Source organism: Gekko japonicus, unplaced genomic scaffold (assembly GCF_001447785.1).
Source record: "Gekko japonicus isolate JY-2015 unplaced genomic scaffold, Gekko_japonicus_V1.1 scaffold3303, whole genome shotgun sequence".
Lineage (NCBI taxonomy): Eukaryota > Metazoa > Chordata > Lepidosauria > Squamata > Gekkonidae > Gekko > Gekko japonicus.
The window spans coordinates 38,410-48,791 of NW_015162573.1; the positions used below are offsets into that span (position 1 = coordinate 38,410).

The following is a 10,382-nucleotide window of genomic DNA, read 5'->3' on the forward strand; positions in this document are numbered from 1 at the left end:
CTCGCCTCGCCTCACCTGCGGGTCGTAGAGGACCACGGAGCGGCAGGAGCCGAAGGCCACCAGCCCGCCCCGCCCCCAGGCCACCGCCCCGGCCCCGGCCCGGTTGGCGCCGCAGGCGGCGTGGCTCAGCTCGAAGCGCGCCGCCATTTTCCCCCGCCGCGCGTTTGGCCCACAGCGGCCGCCGTAGCCACGGCGTGCGATGATGACGACAATGGCTCCCCCGGGGGCGGGGCGGGAACCATCAGCACCGCCTCCTTATACCTCCCACCCGCGCTCTTGGCTTCGGGGCGTCCGGGGCGGGCTGGGAGCCTAGCAACGAGTGTTGCCGGGCAACAGCCTATGTTTAGGCCCGCCCCCCCTCCCGGGAAGGGAGTTTATTGGCCGCCTGACCGAGCTGTCGCCGGTGGGGGGGGGGGCAGGACAGTCCCCCACATTGCTGCTGGCCCCTCTGTTTCCTCCACGACCCCCAGGCTCTTCTCCTCCCAGCCCTCTGGGGCCTTCGGCAGCAGCCTGGCCACGGAGCATGCAAAGCAGTGGTTTCCTTTTGGGCCCCTGTCTGCAGTGCACAAGGAGATAGATGCGCCACCCAGGGCCGGCTCACTCACTAGGCAAACTAGGCGATCGCCTAGGGCGCCAAACTGCCCCTGACCTGTACTCTGGGAGTTTCTTGATTATTTGTGTTTTTCATTCTTCCTAAAATGCATTTATTTTTGAAAAATGGTGGGCGCAGGGGGGGGCGCCAGAAGGGATCCTCGCCTAGGGTGCAAGGGCCGGCCCTGGCACCACCTGCTACATGTCTGGATCTCCGGCTGCAGGCGTGGGAGCAGGGTCGTTGTGCAGAACAAATCTGGCAACACTTTTGGCTTGTGGAATTCCTGGAGAGTTTGGGGGGGGGGGCGTGCCTGGGGGGGGGGTTTTGGGCTGGGGGGCACACACAGTGTCACGGGGTCTCTACAGAAACTGCCCCTCCTTCCAGGGAAGCGGATCTCCATAGTCTGGGGATCAGTGATGATTCGTTTAATTTATATCCTACTTTCTCCCCAAAGTGGCTGACATCCTCCTCCTGCCCTTCATTTATCCTCACAACAACCCTATGGGGTAGGTTAGGCTGAAAGTGTGCCACTGGCCCAAGGTCACTGTAAGACACAGGCTTCGGGTTCTCTGCCAGAATACCCAGGTCCAGGCTCTACGCTCCGGTTTGGCAAATCAGGCAAAAGTGCTTTTATTATCAAACAAAAAACAAAGGCAACCTCAGTTAACAGTACTTCAAGGAAAAAAAGAAAATCCCACGTCCTTCAATTAACAGTACTTCAAGGAAAAAAAGAAAATCCCACGTCCTTCAAGGGGTTGCCAAAATACAAAGAGTAATTAAAATCAACTGGAACTTACAATGACTCCGCAAGGTAGGAAAACATCCTGCCCACCAGACGCGCGCTGCTTCCCCTCATACCTTTTGCTATTTTATCTTTGGACCTGCCTCTCCCTATCTCCAGTGCAGCTGTCAATTAAGAGATCTCAGCTGTGAGGCTCTTGCAAAGCTGACTACTGGACAGTTCCTGTAAAGACTTGCGAGGGCGATCCTCCCCCTCCTGCCTTCCTTCAGTTCTACAGTGTTGCTCTGTTACAGACAAGTTGGTGTCTTCCTTACAGTCACCCAGCAAGGGAGTGGGGATTTGAACCTGGTTCTCCCCGGATCCTAGTCCAACACTCCAACCATGACACCAGCGTGGCTCAGAGAACTTCGGACCCCCACCGAAAGATTGACACTCTGTGCTCCAGACCACCACGGGGCCAGCTCTGCTGTCTCTTTCTCCCAGAACCTCCAGCAGCACAGTGTATTTTTGCAATGCTACAGCATCTTTTTGTGATGCTACAACGTATGTTGTAAGCCGCCCTGAGCCCACTTGTGGGATAGGGCAGGATAGAAGTGTAAATAAATAAATAAAGGTTTGCTTCGCTTCTCATTCATTAATACTTGTTAGTGTAAGAGAGATGGAAAGTGAGAGGGGTTTCAGAATCCAGAACACTTTCTCAGAGTTTCTCCTCATTCTGCTTTAAAGGGGAAGTTGTATACTTTTTTTGGGGGGGGGGGGTTGAACAAATCATTTTCTTTTTCTTTTTTTTTGCCCTAAACTGCTGCCGTCATTGCTGCATGGAAATGCATCGCACAGAAATGTTATGGAGAGTTCACTTCTGAGATTTGCCATAGAGAATCATGAAATGTTGGTCTTTCTTTGAAAAAGCCATGATGTGAAACCAGACAATCAAATAGCACGCTCATTGGAAACGCTTTGTGGAATTCCTGATTCTACTTTGAAACCGTCTGTCTTTGGATCTTTCATCTGGAAACACTTTGCTTGTTTCTCCCATTGGACTTCTTATTCATATGGACATTTGATATTGTACGTGTTTATAGACATATGTAAATTGATGTCTTTGTGATTGTATCAGCAAATAACCACAACACAGTGGGGCTGTACACTCTGTAATTAATACAGTTTATTTTGCTTATCTCCTGCCAACCTAGCAGTTCGAAAGCAAGAAATACCAAGTACAAGACAATGCCTTTAGCTTGTCAAACAGCACTGTTTGTTTTCTGCCCCATGTGGAAACCCTCAAGAGTTGACGAACCTTATCTTTCTCATTGACTGAACCCAGTCCAAATTCTACAGAGCTTCCACCGCAACCCTAGAGTTGGACTCGACTGGCTTTCGAGCAAGGGAACCTTTACCTTTACCTTTACTATTTTGCTTATGTTTTCATAAATGGTTGTTTTTGTTATTTTGGACCAGTTGGAGATTGGCAAACCCTAATTACCAAGTACAAGACAATGCCTTTAGCTTATCAAACGGCACTGTTTGTTTTGTATTTTTGGTCTGCCCCATGTGGAAACCCTCAAGAGGTGACGAACCTTATCTTTCTCATTGACTGAACCCAGTCCAAATTCTACAGAGCTTCTGAAAGATCCTCAGGCCATGTCTGGCAGGTTTCCAGGGGCAGGGAAGTCATTCATATCCCCCTGGCCGGGGGGGGGATGGGGGGGGGGGGTGACAGGAGATCCTATCTTGCTGTGTCCTAAAGACCCGCCGAAGATCCTCCCAGGATGTGTTTTAGGCAGCAGACACACCCCTTGGCCGTCCAAAAGCCAATAAAAATGTCCATCAGTTTAAATAAAACAGCACTAACAGCAATAGTTAGCTACTTGCAGCTTCCTGCAACACACTAAGACATGTTCTCAGAATCTCATGCAGAGAGTACCCTCCAGAAATAGAACGTGTCAGCTCAGCTCAACAAGTTTAGGCTATTGTTAGCTGTTCTGGTAACCAAACACCTTTTCTAAATGATTTCCTTAAGAGTCCTCTAGTGTCAAAGCATATCTGAAGTATTTCTGCCACTCGTAATCACAGGGTGCTGCACCACAGTCTTGGGGTGGGGGGTCAGTTGATGGCACCAGGCGTCTGTGGCATGAAAAGGGGGCGAGCTGCATCGAGAAAGAAGTCACTGGCCTTGGATGAAAATCCGGATGAATGTGGTATGCCAAAGCAACCGCTTTCATGGTAGCAAAAATACTCCACGCTACAGAAGACCTCGTGGCCCATGCCGTAGATGCTTTGCCTCCTGCTGCTGGTGTATCTTTGGCAACTACTTTGTGTAACGTAAAGTGGTTAATCAGGTTGCCAGCTTCAATTTGGTCACCCCGTCTTGCTTGTCTCTGCCATATAAAGGCATAGGACATCATGTTAAATATTTCAGGTTCATCAACAGCAAGCCAAGAGGGTTGTTCCACACCCATGATCGGGTCATGCTGCATAAGGAGAGCCCGTTTGGTGCAGCGGTTTGATTCAGTCAGCCAGACAAAGCTATGGGAGAAACTAGAGGGTACCCTAAATAAATAGCTTGGGCCAAAACTCCACCTTTGATACAACTGACCGGTTTTATCCACCAGCTTGTGTGTGGAGTTGGTATTAAGGGTGTAGCCCTTTGGTAGGGGAGGGGGGAGATTTGGGGCTGGCTATTTTCTTTGATTTTGGCCAGGGATGTTTTAACTATTATGATAAGGCACTTTGAACCAAGAGGAAAGGTGAGATAATAAACGTAGGTAGGTGTAGGTAGTTAGGAAAGGAAAAAGGCAGGCAGGCAGGCAGGAAGGAAGGAAGGAAGGAAGGAAGGAAAACAGACCTGCCTTTCTTAGAGGCATCCTGAAACTGAAACAGCTATTGAACAACAGCAGATGGTATCTACATCACGGAGCAAATGGCCACACCAATCGTCCTTCCCACAGCACTGTTGTGGACCTGGTAATGTTGGTGGTGGCGTTATCAAGGGCTCACTACTTGGCAAGTCTTCAAAGTGAATGGACACAGACTCTCAAAACTCTGATGTCAGCGCAGAGAGAAATTTCCAAAGGAAAATTAAACCCTCCTGTCTCTGACCTTACTTAAAAATACTGTAACAACAACTTAGCTTTTATATAGCACTGTCATATATTCATGGTACTTTATGCTTATTATCTTTTTGTAATCGAGCTAACAGCAGCTTCTTCAGGGAACGTGATATTGATAAAGGACACAATTTGGAAACAAAAGGCTAAAGCAGAGATTCAAAAGGCTAAGCCACAGATTCTAATGGTGGAGGAATGTATAATGCTGCCTTAGACTGAGTTGGATTTGGCTCTCAAGGAGAAAAGGGTCTCGGACAGCTCCTGAGGTCCATTAATGGGGATGCCGGACTAGAACTTGGACTGCCTGCATGCAAGCCATTTGTTCAGTCATGAGCAATGTTGCCGCTAAGCTGTGGAGTCTTGTGAGCAAAAATTCTACTTTGTGAGCCACTGGAATTAAAGTTGTGAGTGAGCGATTTGGCTGCTGCATAAATCAGTTTGCTTTGGAGCCCTCCTTCCTGAGCTGAGACAAAAATGTGTGAGCTGGAGGCTAAAAAACTGTGAGCTGGCTCACAGTAACTCAGCTTAGAGGGAACACTGGTCATGAGCCTTGGCCCATCCCCTCTTGCATCACAGCTCGCTTAGCCCTGGATTATCTACCCTTAAAGCTGGTTTTCTTTTTCTAAAGCACCCTCAGAAGCAGAGTTACTGAAATCAGTGGGCTTAGAAGGGGGTACCTCTGCTTGGATGTCCTTGCGAGTGATGAGCAGGCAGGCACCTGTGATCTAGACAGATACAGATCTGAAGAAGTGTGCCTGCACACGAAAGCTTAGACCTTGAATAAAACTTTGTTGGTCTTAAAGGTGCCCCTGGAATCAGACTTTGTTGTTTTGTGAAGGTCAGCTGCTTTCCCACACAGCAGAGATGCCATTCAGGCAAGCCAGGCAGGCCATTTCTTCCTCCCCCGTGTTTCAGATGCCATGCAATTATTCCTCAGGAGACCCTGTGTCTCTGGTTCTCACAACTCTTTAAGAAGTTGTGAGATACGTTTCAAAAAGCATCCACAGCAAATGCTGTCTTGCTGTTTAACCTTGAATATATCCAGCAAGAACAGACTTTTGAACCTGGCAGTGACCACTCCAATACCACCAAAAAGTCTCTCCCCAACCAGAAATGATCACGAACAAGTGGAGACATGGCCACTAACAAGTACTGACAAGCGGAGAAATCCGTGGGCAGCGACAGAGTCTGAGGGCCCTTCACACCCTTCGACAGCTGGCTAGTGAAGACGTGAACAGACTCCCTCGAAAAGCCTGGCATGCAGGGCACCGTGCCACTTTGGCCCGTGGGGGTGGAATTATTTACTTTATTCATAGTCCACCTTTCTCACTGACACTCAAAGGCAAATAATGGAATGAGACAAGAATGCAAAAGTGGCCTGTTTAGTATATATATACATACCCCCCCCCCCACAATTGTCTTACTATGACTCTATTCCTCTCCTAAACACTTCTGCTTTACGCATTCTGCAGTGGTGTGGGGGAGCCACCACAGAGGAAACTCAGGATTATTACCACAAGGCTGTTAAATTAACAGCTGGTGAACACGCATGTGGGAAGTTGTCGGTAGAGGGACCTCGGCGCTTTCCATCTGGTGCACCTCCTTCCCCTGTGCTACAGCTACACCCTTCAAAAACACCTGGTCTCCAGTGGTGGTAATTTCAGACTCCTCAAGACACCTTATCCTGTCTAGGAAAGGGCTTTAAATTGCCTCCACCCCCACCCGTTTCAGGAATAATCACCCTCTGGGCAGGGACTGAGTCATTTCACTGCAGCAGCTCCAAGCACAATAAAGAACTTTAATGGAAGCTGAGCAGCAGCATTATTTCCAGGCAAGCCTAGGCCATTTACCAACCCGCTCCTAAGGCTGCCATCCTGTGCACATTTAGCCATGAGTAAAATACAGTGGATCTTTCGTATATGCACAGGCGGGGCTGCCGAGAGCCACCATATGGGCCCCTGGCAAAGATTCTACCTGCCGCCCCCCACCCCCCAATCCAAACCAAATATTGTAACAAAGCAAATAACTTGGCTTTATCTAACATGATAGGCTGCCCAGATGCTCTGAAGGTGCGCCATCTCCTGAATGATTTGTCACCTGAAATGGCTGAAAAGGTTGCCTTTTCAGGGGAGGGCGGGGTATAAATGTCATAAAATAAATAAATAATAAAATAAATTTCTAAGTTTGGTAATTAAGGATCGATTGTGCAATGCATAGATGCATATGATTGACTCATTTCTCCTTGTTACCTCTTTATCTGTTTATATTTCTTCCTGTAACCTGACATATGCCAATAAAGGTCTGTATATGTGTTTGTGAAATAACTTGGCTTGCTGTTACCATGAATCTATAGTGATAAAAGAGTCAGCCTATCCATCTGTCCATTTGTAGCTGGCAGAACTCATCAAAGAATAAACCGAGGAGACTCCAAATTGCCCACCAGCTTCCGGATGGTTATAGGAGTTACAGGGTCAAAGAACGAAAGGCACGGGGAGGGGACCCCAATGCTATTTGCAATGGAAGCTAAGGGTCTCCATTTGTGGCAGACACAACTAATCTGAAAATAATGCTACATGTATGAAAACGGGCCACCAACCTCAGAATTATGATGGAAGTTGCCGAAATGTGGAACACTTTGGACCAGGTTATCTTCACCGTAGGCAACAGGTAATAAGGGAACTTTTAAGCAACCTGTCAGGTGTCTCTAAGACTCAGATCCCCAATCCACCATGGAAGGCTGCTGCCGGATGACACACTCTCAGCCAGACATAACTGACATGGATGTTGTGAGGATAAAAGGAAGGACAGGAGAACAATGCAGGTTTAGGTCCCCATTGGGGGGAGGGAGGGAGACAGACAGACGGTATATTTGTCATAAATCTAATTTTTCCTACAGTTCACCAACTGTTCTTGCTAGGATCCAGGGCTATTTTTGGGCAGGAACGCACAGGAACGGAGTTCCGGCTGGCTCCTGAGTTGCCCACGCCCAGCAGGAGCTCATTAGCATAACAGGCCACACCCAACAGCAGAAACTCATTGGAATTGGCTACATTAGGGGTGTGTGGCCTAACATGCAAAGGAGTTCCTGCTACAAAAAAACCCCTGGTTTGACAACAAACAAGGTAAACAGAAGCAGCAAAAGGTGGGTGTGGCTGGATGACCACACTTCTGGTAATGTGGGGATGTGGCCTAATATGCTAATGAGCTGTACTATCAGGGGTGTGGCCTAATATGCTAATGAGTTTCTGCTGCTGGGTGTGGCCTATTATGCTAATGAGTTCCTGCTAGACTTTTCCTACAAAGAAAGCCCTGCTAGGATCTATATGAGAGCAAAGCTGGCGCCTTGGTTTGTTGTAGGCCCTGCTACCAGAGTCCATGTTACTGTTAAGTCGTTTGTCATTGTGGATGTTGCTTTAGAGACAGCTTGCTACAAGACACGCCCAAGGAGAGCAACAACAGAACACCACTGGTGGTCACCTACTCAAGCCAGTTCAATGCATTATCAATGACCTACAACCCATGCTTGAGAATGTGGTCCCAGTCTGGTTTCCAGGGCATTCAGTTGCTGACCTAAAAGTTGCAGTTCTCTTACAAAGGACTTTCAAAGGGAGATTAGAAAGAGACTGCTGAATTGCAATTTATAACGACACTTAAGACAATGCAAACTCCTGGATTAAATCAAGACCTAGGTTTCCTGTCTCATTACCAATGTTGATTTCTCCACGCCTATTACCCCTCCGCGTATCTCACCTAAATCCAATCATGCCTGCTATTGTAATTCACCTGCTAATGTCATTCGGCATCTGAAATGACTCCACTTTCCAATATATAGGACAGATGGACTCCCAGCTGTATCTGAAAAAGTGAGCAGCCTTCTTCATGAACGCTCATACCCAACCACATATTTTGTTAGTCTTTAAGGTGCTACTGGACTCTTGCTCTTAACATGATCTGTTAGGCAAGTTTGCTTCAGTCTTGTGAAAAGGCCAGTGTAGCCCATAAAGGGTCTTTTACTGTGCTCAGACTTCCATGCGCCCCTAGTGGCTGCAGTCAGAACTACTTTAAAAGTAAAATAAATGGAAAGGCATTCAGTGGATGCAATGCCATCTTAAACACCAGTTCAGTGAGAACCGCTTTCTAGTATTTTGAGCATTGCTTATGGCTGTGTACCTAAGAGCCATGTGGTTTAGCCTGATCTGGTCAGATCTCACAAGTTAATCAGGATTGGTCCTTGGATAGGGGACCACCACTGCAGGGTATGGGAGATGAGAAATTTATTGATTTATTGATACACACATAACCTGCTTTTCTCCCCAGCAGGAACTCAAAATGGCTTACTATGCTGTTCTCTCCTCTTTAATTTTGTCCGCACAACAACCCTGTGAGAAAGGTCAGGTTGCATGTCTGACTTGCCCAAAATAGGAGCTCTTTAAAAAGTTATGGCTGCTGCCGCTGTTCTCACCAGCAGCTGCGACACCCGTGCAGGGGGGGGGCAGGGTTTGGGGGGGTGGGACAAAACGTTCTCCTGCCTCCCTGAGCCCCGGGGTGGCGGCCTTGGACTCGCAGGGGCAAATTCCACCTCTCGCATGTGAGGGGGGAGGGTTGCGCAGAGGGGGGGAGTCACATGCGAGAGGTCATTCTGGCTCCCCCAGCTCTCGAGAGGGGCTCTTTAAACAGTTATGGCTGGCGCCGCTGTTCTCGGCGGCAGCTGCGGCACCTGCATGCCGGGGAACCCTGAAAAGTTCCCTTGCCTCCTTGAGCCCTGGGGTGGTGGCCTTGGAGTTGTGTTTTGATGCCACAAGCAAGGTTCCCTGTAAGCTGTGGAGTCTTGTGAGCAAAAATTTTACCTTGTGAGCTACTGGCATGAAAGTTGTGAGCAAGCAATTTGGCTGCTGCATAAATTAGTTTGCTTTGGAGCCATTCTTCCTGAGCTAAGACAAAAATCTGTGAGCCGGAGGCTAACAAACTGTGAGCTAGCTCACACTAGCTCAGCTTAGAGGGAACACTGGCCACAAGTGAAAAGTGCCTTTATTATTACAGAAGACCAACATACATACAGAGTAAGCATAATATGTGTTGTTGTTGTTCAGTCGCACAGTGGAGTCCGACTCTTCGCGACCCCATGGACCAGATCACGCCAGGCCTTCCTGTCTTCCGCCCTCCTCTGAAGTTGGCTCAGTTTCATGTCCGTTGCGTCTGTGACACTGTCCAACCATCTCTTCCTTTGCTGTCCCCGTCTTCTTTGACCTTCAATCTTTCCCAGCATCAGGGTCTTCTCCAGTGAGGGCTCCCTTCTCATTGGGTGGCCAAAGTCTTTGAGCTTCAGCTTCAGTCTCTGGCCTTCCAGGGAACAGTCAGGGTTGATTTCTTGTAGGATGGACTGATTTGATCTTCTTGCAGTCCAAGGGGCTCTCAAGAGTCTTCTCCAGCACCATCGTTCAAAAGAATCTATTCTTCGGCGCTCAGCCTTCCTTATAGTCCAACTCTTGCAGCCATACATGACAACGGGGAAGACCATTGTGAGGGAGAGGGAAAACCCAGGCAATAACTGTTGGGGTCACTGCCTCTCCAGTCTTGGATTACGCCCCCTCCCAAAAAACCCAACACATGATCAGTGTGGCCCTGGAGGTTCACATGGGAAGTGGCGGCCCTTAAGGTCTGCTGGTCCCAAGCCATGCTTGCCTGTGAAGCTGAAGGTTTGCAGTTGGGTCTCCGAGTAATTCTAAGGCGAGAGGCAGTTGCTTTGGGGGTCCTTGTGCCGGGAAGCTCGGGACAGGTGTTTCCACAACTCCGTGCGGTCAAGAAGGAAGGCCTCCCCGTCTGTTAAGTTCATCCGACGGCCCTTCGTTGCCAGGGAGTGTCAGAAACCCCGGAGAGAGCAGGAGCCCTCCGAGGAGCGTGCGGCGCCAGTAACCGAGCCCTTGGCACTGCGGGGGGGGGG

General features: G+C 48.8%; 1 protein-coding gene across 1 annotated transcript in view; it reads right to left on the bottom strand.

Annotated features, from left to right (window-relative positions):
- The window catches only part of ELP2 (elongator acetyltransferase complex subunit 2), a 36,907-nt gene extending 36,760 nt beyond the window's left edge, over nt 1–147 (bottom strand). Inside the window, exon 1 of the mRNA XM_015406432.1 lies at nt 16–147. Coding sequence (XP_015261918.1) covers nt 16–147 — 132 coding nt within the window. The remainder of the gene's footprint in view (nt 1–15) is intronic.
- Nucleotides 148–10,382: the final 10,235 nt, after the last annotated feature.